The 18,831-nt window shown below is 36.8% G+C and overlaps 1 protein-coding gene across 9 annotated transcripts in view; it reads right to left on the bottom strand.

Annotated features, from left to right (window-relative positions):
• OXR1 (oxidation resistance 1) overlaps positions 1 to 18,831 on the bottom strand; it is a 224,370-nt gene that overhangs the window by 27,363 nt on the left and 178,176 nt on the right. For all 9 annotated transcript variants that reach the window (XM_062627184.1, XM_062627183.1, XM_062627188.1 and 6 more), the window contains 5 exons: positions 15,340 to 15,492; positions 10,203 to 10,387; positions 7,649 to 8,442; positions 5,049 to 5,217; positions 1,806 to 1,968 (listed from right to left, as the gene is read on the bottom strand). In XM_062627184.1, coding sequence (XP_062483168.1) covers positions 1,806 to 1,968; positions 5,049 to 5,217; positions 7,649 to 8,442; positions 10,203 to 10,387; positions 15,340 to 15,492 — 1,464 coding nt within the window. The remainder of the gene's footprint in view (positions 1 to 1,805; positions 1,969 to 5,048; positions 5,218 to 7,648; positions 8,443 to 10,202; positions 10,388 to 15,339; positions 15,493 to 18,831) is intronic.

The raw sequence follows: 18,831 nt of genomic DNA on the forward strand, positions 1-18,831 counted from the left end.
GTATATACTGATACTTTCTAGAACATGTTATAAAGTCACTAAATTGCAGTTGTATGTAATGACAGGTTGAACCATCTGGTATTGTCAAACACTTCTGATTAAAAAGTTTTTAACAGCTTTCAGATTTGTGCTAGGAGTCAGTCATAAGAAGCCACATTACTCAGTTAAAATGCACAGAAAAGCACATTAGCATCTCTCTTACACTTACATAACATCTTTTAAAAAACTTATCCATCTCACTAATCACTTTAACTTCTTTCTAAATCTAGAACACTGTTATTTTATAATCTTAAAGAGATACAAACTTGATGTAATTTTCACTTAACACATATGGAAGTATTTTTTAAATATATGTGTTCTACAGTTGCTTCCAGAGGAGACCTAAATAACAGCCTCACTCTGCAGTAAATCTTACAGATTTTAATACATGTAAGAAATGGACTGCCTGTACCTTCTTCAGAAATAACTCCTAAAAATTTACAACATCTAGGCCTGAAAAAATTTTGGTCTATTTTCTGTGGAAATTATTCTGTAATTATATTAAGGTGCAAAATCACTGAAGAGCTCATTAGAAGCTGTGCCTTAAATCTTATATTGATCACTTGCCAGCAGTTTCTGTGTTCCAAAAGGCCAAGTTTTAAAACATCAGATACTTGTAAAGGCTTTGAGCAAGAGTCAGCATCAAAATGCACTGCCACCAAAATACATTGCTGTTAAAAATACTTCAGTATGAAGACTCAAAAGATATGTTTTTATGATACTAATGTCAAGGTCTCAAAGCAAAAAACCTCCATGCAAAAATCACTGAACTGCAGAAATAGCGTTTTGTAGCCACAGGCTAATACTTTGGTTAAGTAAGCTAGAAGTTTGAGGTTAGAGTTCTAATATGATTCTGAATTTTGGAACTAAGAACACTATTACCCATAGTCAGACTACTGCAGTTTTTTAAAATTCCTTCTGCGTTTTACATAAAACACATACAGACTTCCTTAATTTCAACATGCTCCACTGTGGGGCAAGGTGGGAAGAGGAAGAAAAGGGGAGGTGGGGGTGGTCAGGAAATCAGTCTTACAGTCAGAAACAGCAATTCCCAAGACTCAAGTTAAACAGTGCTGATGAGTTACTTCTACAATGTATGTGACAAGAACCAAACTTCGACTGACACTTGAATGCACAAGACTACAAGTGCTTTAACTGTATGTACACTACAAAACAAAACCATGTAGACATGTAAAGATGTGTCCATATAAACACAGTGGACACAGATTCACATGGGAGAAGTGTGTTGGTTATAAAAATAGAGATAGTTCCAGTTACAATATATTACTAAAATCCATGCAACAGCATCTTAATGTATGAAGAAGTTATAACTGAGAAGTTAATTACTGGATTATTGGCAAAAAAATGTCATTAACAGATTGCTTTTCCTTTTTTTTCCTCACCCCTGTTTTGAGATTTACTGATCAGGGATGATAAGTATCAGAACACTGTCAGTTTACGTGACTGAAAACTAAGTCTGCTTCAGAGTTAAAGCTTCTTTGCTGTACTCTCAATCTTTTTAACTCTGAGTTTTAAGTTACAATTCACTCCATACAAAATGACTTGTAACTGTGAAATGTTGCCCTGAACTGATGTTAGAGCAAAGCATTAGGATGACAGAAATTAAACACATCATGATCATAGTAAGCAGGCTAATAAGCACATTGCTTTGTTAATCTTAATGGAAAGTATTTCACGCTTTTAGCTATATTCCTATGAAGGTATTGAAAAAAATAAAATTTGTCTTTGAGACTGCTCTTCCTTACCTCCCACTCTTTAGCAGCATCGTCAGTAGCAGATTCTTCACTAGTTTCAGGCTCCTCCTTCTTTTTTACCACTATAAATCCAGGTTCCCGAAGAGATTCCCCAGTATCTTCTGCATATATCTCTGGACTCCACTGGATAAAGAAGACATACAAGTGATCTGTCCTAGAGAGGTCAAGTAATGATACAGAAAAGAGTAAGTAAGGTAAGTTTGTGATCATGCCTAGTAGTTATGAAGTATTTAAGGTTAAAATAAAAAATACTTACTATTTCATGTTTTACTAGGTATTAGAGACATATTTAAAAATATCTAAAATGCTAGGGGTTTTTCTGTTTGTTTTTTTGTTTTAGGTTCATGTAATTAAAAACAAAGATGACACTGGAGGAAAAACAGGAAACAAGTTGGCAATTGACTAGCTGTGCTTTCATACACAAGTATGGTCCTCCAAGTACTTCTGAAGTGTTGGGAAACTTCTGCTTACAACTGAAGTAACTGTCAGAATAAAACTGAGATTTTTAAAGTTTATTTAAAAAGAACTATATAAAAAAAAACAAAAACAAAAAATCAAAACATCAACAAACTGGAATTTAAAGGTGTCTGCATGGTTGTTCTCCCCACCCCTGAAGAACAGCTGAACGCTTCTGAGACATGGAACCAAGATAATACAAATTCAAAATTGCTACAGATAGAAGAAATAATATATTGCTAGATCATAAACTACAGACTATACTAGGTACAGGAAGTACCAAGATTCAAAGTTACCTCTTTTTAAGTTATCTGCCAAAAATGGCATAGTTCTCCAGCTCAGAAGTACAGAATGCCCAAGTTCCCAGAAGAAAGTAATTTACAAACCTAATAAATGCCAGCCTATACTGTTTAAGCGTTTCCTGTAGGTGGACAGATGGAGCATTTAGAAAAAGGACATGCAACAAATCCACTAATACCTCCTCATCACGGAAAAGACAGCTTCAGAGCCAGAGCTTTATGACTCTGGTTACCAAGAGTTTGAATATTCCTTATGTCTCTCTTCAGAGACATTTATAGTGAACCTATATACTCATCAGCATGTAGAACAGTATTTCCCACCCTCCTTACTAAATCCTTGCAAAACTGAATACTGGAAGAATAGCAGGACATAGACAGCAGCAAAATCACTCAAAACTGCAGCTGTAATTTTCATGTGCCTCTGTTAAAGGGTGCAGCACAAACATGTAGTAAGTCTCTGAACAGGGTCAGTTATTTGAAGTCACCTCTGTTAAAATTAAGGTTCCTGGATAACACTGATGAAAGGAAAAAGGCAGTAAAAGAGAATAAAACGTTTCAGATATGTAAGGCTAGATAAGTTCTATGACAAAGTCGGAACAAGAAGCTGCAGACTCCTCAGACACTGAACAAGATAAAATTTAAAAAGGTCTTACAAGTAAGAAAATTAAGAACTTGAAACAGTCTATATTATAGCAGTTAAAGTAAATAAAACTTGATGTTTAAGGAATCCAAAGACACTCTTCCCAGACTGGCTCATCTGAGATTAAGAACACTGAAATGATGCAGGTTTGGCAGACACCTACTTTTTTTTTTTTCCCTCTTTCTTACCACAGGGTAACAAATACAACTGAGTTAACACTAAGTATTTTGACCAATGCAGAGTAGCACTCAAAGGTAACACTGAATTAAGAAAACAAACACCCTACTACCACACATGACTTTTTGTACACAAAATTCTAGGACACACATTGGATTGATAAAGAACAGATTACTAAATCCCTAAACAGTTAGAGACCCTGCACAGGTGGAGCAATTTCCAAGATCAGATACAGGCTGTAAACTAAAGAACTGTTTCTTCTGAGATAGGTGATAAATCCTGCTTTATACTGAAAATAAGTATTTGCTCTGCTGCATTAGTAAATGAACCAAAGAGACAGTAACCATTTTAATCAGCTGACCTAAATATCACTGTCCTAGGAACATTTAGCTGTATTCAAATTCAATATGAAATGAAAAGAACAAGCAAATCTGAGTTGACTGTAACCACAAGAGCTCACCTGGCCCAGACAGGATTAACTATACCAGAATCAGTGTGACAGACGTTTGTCTCAAGAAACTGCATAATCTCTGCCATTTAGGGGTAGTGGTATTTAAAAGCAAGTTAGTGATGCACTACCAGACTCACTTATCCGTATTGGAAAATTCAAATATTTTGATGTAATTTCAGTCCATTACACATCTCCATTCACAGTGAATACAGAAATCCCCAAACCCAACACCTACTATGTTTCTTGTTGCAGCCAACTTTAAAGTATGAAATGATTTTATTTTTTAAATCAACCTTTGCTCCTTTAGATTAAAGAACCCCACTTACTTCTAATTTTCTTTACATGTTACACTTTCTAGGCATTAATTAGTCTTGCTGCTTTCCTCTGGACTCTCTCCAATTGATCCATATCTGTCCTCAACTGCAGTGCCCCAACTGGACATTCTATGCCATTCAGCTCAAAAGAAAAGATGGAAAAGTGACTTGATCATTGTGTGTAGGTATTTATACAAGATGATATCTGATAGCTTTGTTTCTTTCTTTCCCCCCCTCTTCTGACAAGGATGCAATGATCTCCAGCACCCCCAAAAATCACATTCAACTTGAAAACAAGTCAGTTTCCTAGAAGCAAAGATTATTTCAGAATTCAAGATTTTACCAGTGAGTGAACACAGACACATCATGTCTTTGAATCACTGCAACAAGTTTAGACATTTTTCTGATATATGTGTTTAGACTGCTTCCTGGAAAAGTTTCATGTTCCATATAGAAAGATAAGACAAAGGAACCCCAGCTAGCTCTTCTGAACTCAGAGCTCAAAGAAGTAGAGAGAATTTTTAGAAAGTTTCCAAATAATGGGAAACACAGATAATGACAATAAAAACTTCATTGCAGAACTCACTTCCTTCATCATATGCCACTTACTTGAATCTTTCTTTCATTATTTAGTTGCTACAAACACAAAGTCTAAGTAATACTGTGACAAGCTACCAGCTGAACCTACATGTCACACAAGTACATCAGTAAAACTTCAGTATTGGAATGAGATATTCCAGTGTTACATACAAGCCAAAAATCAATATGCTCAGTCATTGGTCTTTCTTTTTGTGTTGCTTTATAGACACAGTCAGTGAAAAGTTCCAAATGGTGCAGGGTAAAAAGCTCAAAGATCTATCGGAAAGTGCTGATTTTTGCAGTCTGCCTCCTTCTTACCTTTCTTGTGGAACAGCAAACCAGTACTCGTGTTTTTTGTCCCTCTGTGCATACTGCTGCATTGATGCACTTGCTTGTGAAACAAATGTTTTTCTCATGGGTTTTCCAACCCTGAGACACAGAAACTTGTGAGACCGATGTCGCCTTTTTTCTTTTGTATGAGAAGAACCTATTAGTAAAGAAAAAGTAAGCTATCCAAAAGGTACAAATCAAAAGTATTAGCCTATTTTGTATTAGGCAATACAGGTATACAGGCCATATTCTAAGTTAGGAATAAGAGATGAGGTAACAAAGGTAGTAATAATTAGCTGTCCTTTTTTTGTGACATAACTTGCATCAGCAGAACTAACTTCAGAGCACAACACATTTGAATAATTCTAATGTTCATTTCTGGTTCCAGACCCAGATACAAGTCTTTCAGCCTCAACATTCTTGAAAGTATTTCAGAAGGTATTCTCCATGCATACCCCTCAACACTGAATCAGACAACCCCCCACTATTAAAAAGATATTCCATATAAATGGCAAAAGACACTGCATTAAATAAGCACTTAGTCTTGATTCACAAATGTCAAAGCTGTACATCAGTTACTTTTCATTTAAAAAAAGAAAAGCTCTGGCACTACTAATACAGGGTTGAGATAAATTTTAATTTATTAGCTATATCAAACAGTACAACATGAACACCAAGGTAGAAGTATACTGGATGCTGTGATATGGTATTTTTCCCTCCATCAGTGTATTTAATCGAACTAATAGGATTACATAATTACCCTCAAGGTCTGGATTTTCAAGTCAGCATCAGGTAAAGGAAGAAGGCTTCTCAACAATTGTTTCTTTACTAGACTAATTGCCCAAATCCTAGAACATGAGCTCCAGCCACAAGAGACTTCTTAAAGCAAGGAAGGAAAATGTAAACTTAAGAGTTGTTATGATCAGCTATGACAACAAAGAATTTATTCTACCTCTGGTGTTACATGTACGTACAGATATATTCCAGTATTCTAGGATACTCATCTTTTCTTTACAGTTGAAGTTCTCCTTTAGTGTCTATGCAAACTACAGATAACACTGAGTACAGAAAACATCACCTTGATCTAGGAACATCTCTGCTGTATGTTTTCTCAATCAGATTTTCATTATAAAGTTTAGAGAACAGCAGTGTTGCACAAAACAATTCCCCCCCCCCCCCCCAGTAAATAAATGTGCAGCTGCACATTTTAGAATGATGCCTGCAGTATAGAGGATAGTAAAATAGTCAGAATACGTATGATTTGGAAGTATAACTCTGTAAACTCGACAGTAAATAATCAGACTAAAAACAACCCCCCAAAGAACCCTAGATAAACAAAATGCCTATTTCATAGGACTGGCACATGAACTTTATGGCAGTGTTAGGGAATTACTCTGTAACTGATCTGATATTTAGGGCAAAATAAATGACATAATACAACTGAACTACAAATAATATTCAATTGGCAAAGAACTCTGAAAAGCAAGATGAATTTCTGCCAAATGCAGAACATACTTTTCTATTGAATACAATCTCAACTTTAAGTTAACATAGTGAACTTCACCTTCAAATGTACTTCATATGACAACTATTTAGGACGTCAGGGGGAGGGCAAGAAGGGGGGGAGTGAGTGAATGAGTTACCTGACTGGGTTTAAACCACGACAATCTATAATGCCTGTTACAAATAGATTGTATGTTTTCTTTCTAGCACCCAAAATAGTGCACAATTAAAACAACTGGTTTATCTTCATTAGTAAAGATGTGAAGGCATCAAAAAGTGACCTATGATTTTTTTCAAAAGCATAAAAACCACACAAATACAGAAACATCTTTCAGTTACTTAAAGAAAAACACATTTTTTGTACTAAGTAACTTCAACAGACTTTCAAGATAACTTCCAACTAAGACCTGATTTTTGCAGAGCAGTGCAGGTACTCAAGAAATAATCCTAGTTGCTCCCCATATTCATAGCAATAGCTTCTTATAATCTACTTGTTACTTACCCTGAAAAATGTCTTTCTGTATGCTTAACCTTGTTCTAGTCAGCATGAAAGGGTGACAAGATGCAAGTAAACAAAATTCTGGAATGTTACGATTTTAGTGTTCATTGCTGACATAAACCATAATCACAAGGTAGGTATGCTATCAGTAAGATGAAATTCATTCTCTGAAATTCATTCATACAATGTACACTAGGGTAAAAATTTAAGTGGCAGCCAACTGATTGCTAAAGAACATTTTTAATTTTGAGCTCAACAGTGACCAATGCATCATGGATCAAATTTACAAGCTCATTTATACCTCTCCTACAAAGATACTGTGCTTTAATATGTTCATAAATATAATTACAGTGAGGAAAAATGACAGTAACAAAGGTATTCACATATTCAGTTTCCTGAGCAATATTTTTCCCCACTGGTTTATACGAAGTAACATATCTTAATGTATCTTCAAACCAATGAGAAATATAAGCAATATGAAGGAAGATGTATTCTACAGAATGAAAACTAATAAAATTGTTATGAGTTAGAGGGAGAAACATTGCAAATCTGAAGGTTAAGAGTGTATCCATAGATACTGACTCACCTTCCAATTGTCCATCTCCCACAGTCCCAGTTTTCTGGCTAGTTTGTTTCTGTGAACTGTGTTGCATGTTCTCTCTTTGTTGTTTTGTTTGTTGCATAGTGTGGGTCTTCCACAGTTTGCGGAGTTCCTCAACTTCTGTCTCCGAGTCTTGAGCTCGCTCTCTCACTACTTTCTCTTTATTAGTTGTCTCTTTCTTTTGAGAGTCTGTGGTATCTTCACAACATGGACATTCCTCTCCTGTCTTACTCTCTCCTTGTGGTTCTTTTCCTAGTGAGGAATCTTGACTGCTGCCCACTTCTGCCTCTTTGTCATGCTCTTCACTACTGTGTGCTTGTTGTAAAGACTGCTGGAGGACACCTGCAGTATTTTCAGTAAGTTCTTTTCCCCCCTTTCTAGACATCTCAGCTCTTTCTGAACCTAAGCTGCAGGTACCAAACTGTTTAACATTTGCAACCATTTCCACACTGGGTTTTAAGTCACTGGCAGCTTCATTTGAGTCTGAAATGACTGCTAAACATTCAGCACTAGTCTGGTTTATTGTTTGGACAGATTCTGATGATGCTCCAGAAGATTTGTCTTGTCGAAGCTCATCCGAGGATACAAGTTCCTCACGTATTGGAGAGAGTTCTGATTCTGTGAAGACGTCTTCTGAAAGAGACTCCTCTGTGCTCCTTGGGGCAGTACTAGCACTGTCATTGCCTGTATCCTGAATCCTGGAATCCATTTCATCTGTATTGCTCTTTGCACCTTTCTTGGAATGGCAATGTTCCCTTAGAGACAGCTGTTCTACATCTCTGTTGAGAAAAAAAGAATGTTGTTATAGCACGTGACTTTTCCATCAAACTCTTTTATTTACTAAGTTATGTTTAATGCTTAAAAAAAACCACCAACAACCCTAGAAGTGCTCTTAATAAAACAACCCTTAAACAACCTTAGGCCAGAGCGTCCATAGTAAGAAACAAGCATAAAATATGTTCTTGTAAGAGTAAACTTATGGTAGACCTTTTACCAGCATGACATAGGACTTCCCAAATTCATTACACTGCTTTCACAGGGCTTTTCATGAAACTAACAAGGTTTTTTGAGATGCCTGAAGTATAAAGTTAAAGAAAACACCAAAACAACAGAGGAAAAAAACAACAAAAAGCTACACAGAACCATAACCTCTAAAGGTAAAAACTGTCCATGATCTTTTAAGGTTTGCTGACCAAAAAGGCCAGTACAATTGTATAGGTCTGTCCCACCCTGTCATGAAGTTGACACCTAGCTCACGGATAAGAACATAATGGCAAAAACCATCTGGTCTAACCTTAACTAAGCTAGTCAATGCAGACCAACAGGAACACATTAAGGCAGATCTTACCATTTCGCCCATGCAAAATACCTAAACCAGTGATCAGTGTCTTCTCCAGTCAGGTACCTATCTTTGAGGATACCACTGTTAGGCAAAATAGATCCCTAACTACTTGGCACAACTGAATGATTTAAATAGCAGACATCAGATGTTCATAAATAGTGTAAGAAAAAAGCAAGCATAAAAGAACCTACTTTCCTCAACATAATTTTATTCAAACCTGCCTTTCAAAATAAGCTAATCAGAAATTCTGTGAGTTTTAGAAGAGCACTGAGTATCTTTATACCTTACTTAAAAAATGCAACTCTAAAAATTACATATCAGCAAACAAGCTTTACTCTCTCATATATACATACAACTCTACCTTGTTTAAAGAAGTCCAATTCCCTGCAGTTAGATGGTCAAGGTAGTCTGCAAATATCTGTGCTTTATGAGCTGCGACAGGTAAATGTGGCATGATTTTTATTTATTTTTTTTTTTAAATCCTTTTTGGCTTTAATGTTAAGAGTTCATTCTATTTCTGAAGACAGTATAAAAATTAGGCAACTGACAGAATGGAACAAAGGTTTTTCATAAAGCTGTTTCAAGTCAGTTTTAAATGCCTACCATACTAAACATCAGAGACCCAAACTCACCCTGTCCACCCCTAACAAACTATACACAAACGCAAACATGCAGTTCCTCTCTTACCCAAAAAGGGAAAAAAATGTACTCCTAATGCCATAAAAATACACATACATCTTAGAAAATGAGTCTTACAACCATTTTTAAGAGTAACAGGAGTTTAAGCAGCAAGTGAAAAATTGTGAACAATAAAGATTTGCACCTAAAGCTGTTTAAAAGTTGGGCTTTCCTATTCATGTGTCTTTAAATTACTAAGGGATCAAACACATCTGTTCCTGTTTTCATAGTAGGGATGGGGCAGAGGAAGTGGTATAGTATTTCTTTCTATATAGTCTCCTTTAAAAATACTATTGGAAGAAATTAGAATCTGTGTACATAGAAGATTTATTCTATAGAGTATATAGAATGTGAGAACTTAAGGTGAAGCAAGTTCTCATGGGTGCTTCCAAGCCCATCTTCAATGATGTTCTTAGAACAGAAAACAGAAGAAAATGCATTTTTGCTAGTTTTGCATGATCAGCATTATGGCTACCACTCATATTTACTTAAAGTTTTATAAACACTATTCTATCTTACATGCTTAATGAATCCTTAATTTTGCTGTCCACAATTTCCTTATACAGAGCAGCTGACATTACTTCTTCCATTGGACACATGATGCCATACTCTTCACAGCCGTTCTCTTGGACCAGAGGATCCATTTTATGAGGATCAAACATTATATTATTTGGCGTCACTAGCAGCACACCATTGACCGTACCCTAAAATGAGAGGGAAAATATGTGGTAATTTTTCTCCTTTGTATTTCAGCTTATTCTCCATTTTTTGTAGTTGAAACATGTTTGTAAAGCATTTTTATATTTAAGCAACTTTGTACAGTTTCTTGTGCTTTTCAGTCATCTAGAAAAGCATAACCATTTTTCTGGGGAAGCAAATTAATTGCACCTACTTTCCCAAAATAACAGCTTTGGTCCTTGCAGCTACTTAATATCTGGGTTGAGTAAAAGAACCCCCAAACAACAAAACCCAAAAATACACACTAAAAGCCCCCCAAACCAAAAACCCCTGCACCCTAAAGGATATGCTAGGCAGCTCCTCCGAGGTAAACATAAACCCTTCCCATATAACTACAGGGCTTATTACTAGTTTTACAAATAACTTACTAACTTGAAGCATTGCCTAAATCCTGACTTTTCACTCCTCTCACTTGCTACTATTTAGTTAAAGAACAAGAAAAGAATGACCTTAAAAAATTGTTCATCTTTACACAAAAGCAACAGTAGTATCCAATACAAGTCATTCTAACTTAATGGACTGTTGACTGATTGGACAAGCATATTTATAAAATACAACTAGATTAAAAATACTGAAGATTTTTAAAGACGTGGCAGCACCAAGAAGCAGCTTTAGATGGATTTCATCATAGCTGCAGTACATGAATACAAGTAGGTTTTAAACTTCTAGTATCAAAACATCTGAAGAAAGTTGATACTCATACCATAAGCTGTAGGTTTTTACACAATACAGGTACGAAGGTAATTTACTATACATGGAACTTTTTTCCTTCCTTTCTTTTTTTTAAAGCATTAGAAACACATGCAAACATAACACCAGCTGCCTGCTAAAAAATTAATTAAACTATCTCAATGGTAGAGTTTGAGCTAGAACTATGAACTGGAAAAAGTCTAGCTTTAAGCAGAATGATAGTGAACCTTCAGTCACAGATCTTGAACCCTAATAACTGTACAAATTTAGAAAGACATTCAAAAATTCTGTGCAACAATCACAAGAGTTGCTTTGTGTGAAAAAATGTTCACAGTGATTACAACCATTGTGTATTAGGGAGGTGATTGTTTTCAGTTTTGTTTAAAGATAACAGATTGGAACAGTGTGAAATACAGCTACAATCTTCCCCAATTCCAGGAATTTGTTCCCAGCATTATGATGGTTGATGACCTTCACAGTAGAAAAACAAAGATGCCATGTACTGAGCAGGAAATTGCAAGTTATAATAAACAAACCAAAAATAGTATTAACGCCTACAGCAATGACCAACGGTATTGCCATTATGGAAAAATGGAAACAGTCTCAGGTACACATTCTTAAGCTGCTTTTAAGTCCTGTTAGTTATTCAGTGCCTTGTCTGGTTTTATACAGGCCTTTTAGAGTAAAAAGCATATGCTTAAAGTTGTTGAAATCAGCAGAATGTATTTACACAAGTCCAAGGTGTTTAAGACACCAAAACAAAACTGTGACTGGCATTTCTTTCCAGGCAATGTACTGTGGAAACAGATTTTCAAGGTGCCCAAAAGATCTCAAGAGAATGACTGTCAACAGAAGTCTACATCTGGTTATATCCATTGTAGTCTAGAATATAAATTTAACACTACTTCAGAAGTCAATAAGTCTACTCAGAAGAAAACTGCTTCTCTTTAAAGAGATATTACTTCAGTAAATTCAGTACATAATGCAAAAAAAAGCAGCAGCAGCCTTTCTAGATCTGAAGTCTTTCATTAATGACTGCCCATGAAAGTATTTTATCAAAGCTCTCTACATCTGACCCAGAAAATTCAAGGCAACAGTCTTGATGGCAGCTGGGCTACATGATCACTGTAGGTCCCTTCCAACTGAAGTACTTCTACTCCTTCACTGCCCACATGTTTCATCAACAACAGTCAGGCTGGAGAGAGACATGAGAAAAAGGTAAGGCTGTATGACTGCTCTAGCCAAAGGATTTAAGAGTTCAATACGAACTTCTAGAAGTGTGCAGCTGCCCATCTTCTCGTTTCAGTTATCCTGCTTCAGCCTCAATTTCAACAATTCAGAATACACCAACTTACCCCTTCCAAACCTCACAGTCCAGGCATATTAATATCTTAATGAAATGTTATCATATCCAAGACAGTAGTCTTTTTCTAGGGCACACCTGATTGTGCTTTTATCATAACAATAAAAACTTATTCTTTTCCCTGCCCCCCCACCTTGTAGAAATTTTGAACCTTGTCAGTGTCCTCATTCTCACTTCATGAACCAGGTGTACTTTGTGTGCCCCGTTTCCAGGTTGGCTTTTTTTGGTGGCTGTTTTTTAAACCTTAGTATTAGTAATTTTCCTTTACCTACTACTTTTCAAAAGAGGGTAAGTAAACTAGCAAAAATAAGAATGAACAAATAATTTCAAAGCTCCTCTATTAGCTTCAGTTAAATCAAGTAGCCTGTTTCAGGTACCTCTTTCTGCCTCCAAGGAACAGTTAAAAGAATTAAACCAGCAGCACACCTTTTCACAAAAGAAGCAAACAGTGTGGCTGCGAGAAAGGACATGCCTACATACACAATAAATGGTGAGTGAAGGTGTTGCTCTGCAGCACGCTGGCTACGCTGATTTATTACCTGACTGGGGTGTGGCATATTGATACCACCCCATTTTTAACCATGCCCAATACCCTACTTCTAACAGTAGCCCTCACCAGGTACCAGAAAACAAATACTGTAACAGAGAAAGTATTTCCAAGTTCCAGACACTGCCTCTCAGAGAATTCCTATATGGTTGTCCAAGAATTCACATGAATGACTAAGACCAATTCCACACACATACAGAATAAGCAGTCTTGAAAAGTGAGAAGAAATTAGACTGTCTTAACCTAATGCAAACCCTTTCACATGTGAAATTAATCACACTGAAAGACAGGCTTTCACTAGATTGCAGTTTACAAGCATCAGATGTCTGAGATTTCACACCTGAAGCCCTTTCAGACAGTCAACTATGACTTTCTAAATCATTTCTAGAGTGGGAAGCAGAGCAGGAATCTTTTAAGCTTTCTCCAGAAAACCTCTGAAGATACATCCTCCTGCATCATCAGGAAATGTATCAAGGAAAGGATAAGATGACATGCCAAAGGACATTCCTATCACATGTGACAACAGCTAAATTAAATGCTGAATTTACGAAATCTGTCACTCCAATCCAAGCATGCGAGCACACATTCCTCTCCCTATCTCCCCAAGTATGGGCTGATACTGCAGTGGGTTACAACTCTTTAAACAGAAATCTCCTTGAAGCTCGGAAAGATGCAAGCCAAAGACAGATGCTGTGAACATTTCCTATAATATTCTGATGAGGAACAGCACATAAATAATACACAGTAAATTTTAACCCTAGATTTTTCCAGTACAGCCAATCTCTAACAGAGGTTCACAGTCCTTAACTCTTCTGCATCAGAGCACTTAAAACTGGTAAGTAATGACTTGTCTAGGATCGATGTCAAAAAAGTCACCTAAGGACTTCTTGCAAGGAGCGAAGCAAATTAGCTGCAAACTAGAAGAAAGCTACAAACAATAGCTCCAGTATTTGTCTCACCAACTTCTAACACACAGCTTTTGCCAATATACATCTACTGTCAGAAGGCTTCAAGTCTAGACATATACAGATTTGCAGTCCCTCCCATCAGAAAAAAAAAACAAATTAGAGCTGTAGGAGATTATTAATCAGTTTTATCATTAGCATAACTTACCTGCAAACCTACTGCTGAGCAACAGATTCAGCCTTATTCCTATATACATAACCAAACTTCAGGTGAAGGAGGAAATACAAGTACTTTGAGTTTCTTTGCATTCATTCAGCTTGACTGAAGGCATGATTTCCATAGAATCACAGAATAGTTAGGGTTGGAAAGGACCTTAAGATCATCTAGTTCCAACCCCCCTGCCACAGGCAGGGAAACCTCACACTAAACCCGATTAAAGTCCGTAATAGTCATTCACATTTCTGTAGTGTGCGAGAGGAATACATTTTGTGTTTTCTTAAAGCATTCTGAGGTAACATCTTTTGACATTATCTCTGTCCCTGAAAATCTGTGCAAGACTTGTGCACCTATGAGCTGAATGAAAGTGAATTATCTGAAGGCATTTGTGTAATGACACTACTGAGATCTGCAACTATTGCTTCAAAGTAAAAATCAAGATTTCTACTAGACTACACCAAATACAGAAGTGCTTGTTTACAGAATTAGAAGCTAATTCTGCTCATGGTGTTCTGCTTCAGGAAGTGAAGCTATGCAATTACCTATTTCCTTATACTTTAAGCCATATTCTTCTCCACTGTCAGTAAAGAGAATTACCTAAGGAACAAACAGATGTAAGGGGGGCTATAGGGATGCTATGGATGGACTATTCATTAGTGACGGGCTAAAACTTAAACAGGGAAAGTTTAGAATGCATATAAGGAAGAAATTCTTTACTGTTAGGGTAATGAGGCACTGGAATGGGTTGCCCAAGGAAGCTGTGAATGCTCCATTCCTGGCAGTGTTCAAGGGCAGGCTGGACAGAGCCTTGGGTGACATGGTTTAGTGTGAGGTGTCCCTGCCCATGGTAGGGGGATTGGAACTTGATGATCTGAAGGTCCTTTACAACCCTAACTATTCTATGATTCTATCTCATGCCCTCATCACAAGAGGATAATTTAACAGTATGGCTACAGGGAAGTTTGTCACAGATTAATCACTTGCTAACTGTTTGCATCACATCTAAGAAACAAGTGGTCTAAGAATGCAAAGGAAAAACTGATTAAAAAAAAAAAGTATGTTTATATAAACATATATATGCATATAAGATGATCCACCTACCTATCAGTAACTAAATTTCACTCTGAGTTTATTGTTTAAGTGTACTTTAATTTTACATCCCATACAGTAACAGGAAAATCTGAATGTTTAAATACCTTGCCATTAGTGATGTACTTGCAGTTGATTTTTAGAAATTTCTCTGTAAAAGCTTCCTCCTCTTCGGAGGTGGACGATACCACTCTTGTAGGACGAACACATGGGTGTGCTGGTGAAGCAGCTGACTCTTTCCGTTGGACTCCATCTGGATCCTGTAAGGGAATATTAAGAAAAAATAAACTTAACAACCTGCCTTTTTCAATATTAACTTTAAGAGATTTTGTTGGGTAATTTTTCTTATTTTGGTTTGACATAAAGAAAATTCAAAAATAGGGTCCAAGTTCACTGCAGTTTAAAGGCCTGCTCTGATCTGACAGTTTATGCAATTAACAAAACACAGCTCAACAAGCCCATAAGAAATGCAAATGAACAAAGGTATTCAGAACTGATTTGGGAATAAGCAAAACAATGACTAGAGCTCACATAAAGAAGCCACCCAGTGTCACATGCAAGATTTGAGCAGAAGTTAGCAGAAAAGGTTATTTTCTAACTTCAACAGAAGTCCTACTAAACATCCTCTGTTCACCTTCCATAATATTACTCACTACTTTGTTGCAAGGTCAGCAAGTCCAACCCTGTATTCAAAGCAGGCCTAAGCATACATTACATTATGTCATGTTATGTTGCTCATAATCTTTCCAGTGGAGTTGAAGTCTTCAAGGCTGGAGATTCTACAGCCTCTCCAAGGAACCTGCTCCAGTGTTTAACTACCCTCACTGTGAAAAATATTTTCCTGTCATTTAACCAGGACCTCTCCTGCAGCAACTTGCAGCTGTTGCTGCCCACTGTTTTATTACAAACCTCTGAAGACCCCAAACTCTTCTCTCTCACCTGTCAGTTAGTACATACACAGAAATGAGGCTGTTCATTAGTATTTTCTTCTCCAGACTAAAAACGCCCCAACTCTCAGCAAACTTTGTGTCTTATGTTTCCATTCCCTGATCTCTTGATGGCCCTCCACTGGCCTGTCTGCATCATGTCAATCTTTACCTTGTACTGGAGGTGCCAGAAGTGGACACAATACAGCAAATGCAGCTTCACGATCCTCCCCCAGACAGGAGAATAACCATTTCCTGCCACCTGCTGGTGTTCCTCTTTCATCTGCCACCTGGCATATGATTAGCCTTCACCATCACAACAGAACATTGTTCAACATATCCACTAGGACACTACTCAATCTCTGCTAGCCAATCCTTACCCCGTACTGCTACATGAGGTTCTTTCTGTCTCAGGCAGGTCTTGGATGTTGTTGAATTTAATGAGATTTCTGTTACTTCTTCTCTCCAGACTCTTGTCCCTTTGAAGAGCAGCCTTTGCCCTTCCCTCCCAGTGTATTGCCCACTTTCCCTAGTTTTTGCTCCCTCCCCTCCTCCTTACCCCAAGCTTGCTGACAGTGTGTTCTGTCCCGTGTCCCATTATTCAGGTCACTGACGAGCAGATTATCAACAATATTAGCTCAATAGGGACCCTACGGATTTGCAATTGTCCAACATCACAGAAAACAAACAACAAAAAATAACCAGCTACACACACACAAATGCTGAATCACTTTGAGCCCACTGATACAGCCAATTCTTCCAGCCCATCTTGTACTCTACCCATTCAGTTCACGTTTCCCCAGTATGTAACAAGGTTACTTTGGGATGGTGACCTTCCTGGGCAGATAACAGGAAGAGTTACCTATGTTGCTGTCTAACAGTACATCCAAAGTAGTGAATATGGAACCTTACAAGGGACAGGACAGACAGTGAAATAAAAGCTACACATACAGTAGGACAGACTGTGCCAAATCCTATTTTATAGTCACAGCAACCCTGTCTTGGAGCTTAACCAACACCTAAAGACTCCCATTTCATACATAATTGCTACTTTAGTTACTAATAAAATATTACTATTTGTTAAAAATGTGAACGTTTATGTTTCCTGTTTTCTGCTTTTCTGTTCAGTTCTAGTCACTAGTACAGACTGAAGTTAAACACCTTTAATCACATTCAGGAACATTATACACAGCTTTGTTTCAGTTCATCTCTGGCACTAATGTAGACTTCGTTTGCATCTTATAATTTTAGTTAGAAAGCAAAAAATTCAAAGCATCTTAGAGAACATTGACTTGAATTTTACTGAAAAAAGCTAAAAACTGAACTTCCTGGAAATGATTTATCATTCTATATACGCCTTTCTCCTAAGTTACGTGGTCACCTTTGTGATTCACATAAGTGGCTGCAAGAATCTTCAGCTGATATCCAAGTCCACTGTGAACAAGCCATCTCTTTCTCATTTATACTGCCATGCAGTATACAACAGGAATAACGCTGGGGCAGACTTTCAAATTTAATGATGACTCCCTTGTCACTACGTATTATTTTGAAGTGGATTTTTAAGTTTTACAGGCAGTAGCAATGTAAAAAAAAAAACAACCAAAAATTAACAGGGCAATGCAGGTCTTACATTAGCCACATGCTGATTTGTATTTAACCCATATGGTTGTGTTAAGCTACTCTAGTGTGTGATAAAACAGAAACAAAAGAACATGGTATATAATAATTTCTATCTTACCTCAACAGAGGTTCAGTTGTTCATTAGCCATCTTATTCAATTTCTAGCAAGAATGCATCAGTTTAAATGATCATAGCACACAGAAGACCCTTTATATTACGCAGGTAGCATAATATAGCCTCTTTACCTTGAAATGGGCTTAAATTTAAACTGTACATCTGGAGTCAAAATTGAAGGAGAGTCTAAGATGACAGATTATCAATGCAGAACATAATATGTATGCTCTCATTCATAATGACAGCAATCAGCAAAGAGAGAAGAGAAACACAGAAAACAGGTGCTAAGATTAAGAACAAAACTTTCCAGCCTCTAACTGCTCAAATAGAAATTGAGAACCTTTTGCATTGCTAGAAAGACTGTTTGAAAAGCAAATCCAAACACACAGAGTCCACACTGATGTATGCAAGTGATTTCCATTCTTTGCTTTCTTTTGACAAACTGTATCTACAAATACCCTTTCCCTCCTTCCATGTATTTTGAAAGACCTCAGAAACAGACACTTCCATAATCACTTTATTACATCTTGTCACATTGCTCATTTTACTTTTCCTGAAGCACTTCAGAACTACTTGTAGTAACCCACAACACGTAACAATGTGCACAAAATAGTTTTGCAACACCACAGTGTGTCAGTTAAACATATAACAAATTGTTCCTAACATTGAACTGTTGACACTAGACAAAACCTTTTGCATAGGAAGATTCTAACTTCTAAAAGATTTTAACCTAGTTGGTTTCTTCTACACTTTCAAGCTTTTATCTATTATATGCACACAGTCAAAGTTTCAGATAAATTACAGGTATGGTTGCACAATTAAGCCTCCTTACCTACTAAAGTATACAAAATAATGCAGAAGAGCAAGCATAAGGTATTTTTCTGATACAGGATCTAGTGCATAGTGATTTCTATTTTCCTTTGACTAACTTCTCATGAC

Source organism: Pezoporus occidentalis, unplaced genomic scaffold (genome assembly GCF_034315485.1).
Source record: "Pezoporus occidentalis ecotype Australia unplaced genomic scaffold, CSIRO_AGI_Poc_V1 ctg3, whole genome shotgun sequence".
NCBI lineage: Eukaryota > Metazoa > Chordata > Aves > Psittaciformes > Psittacidae > Pezoporus > Pezoporus occidentalis.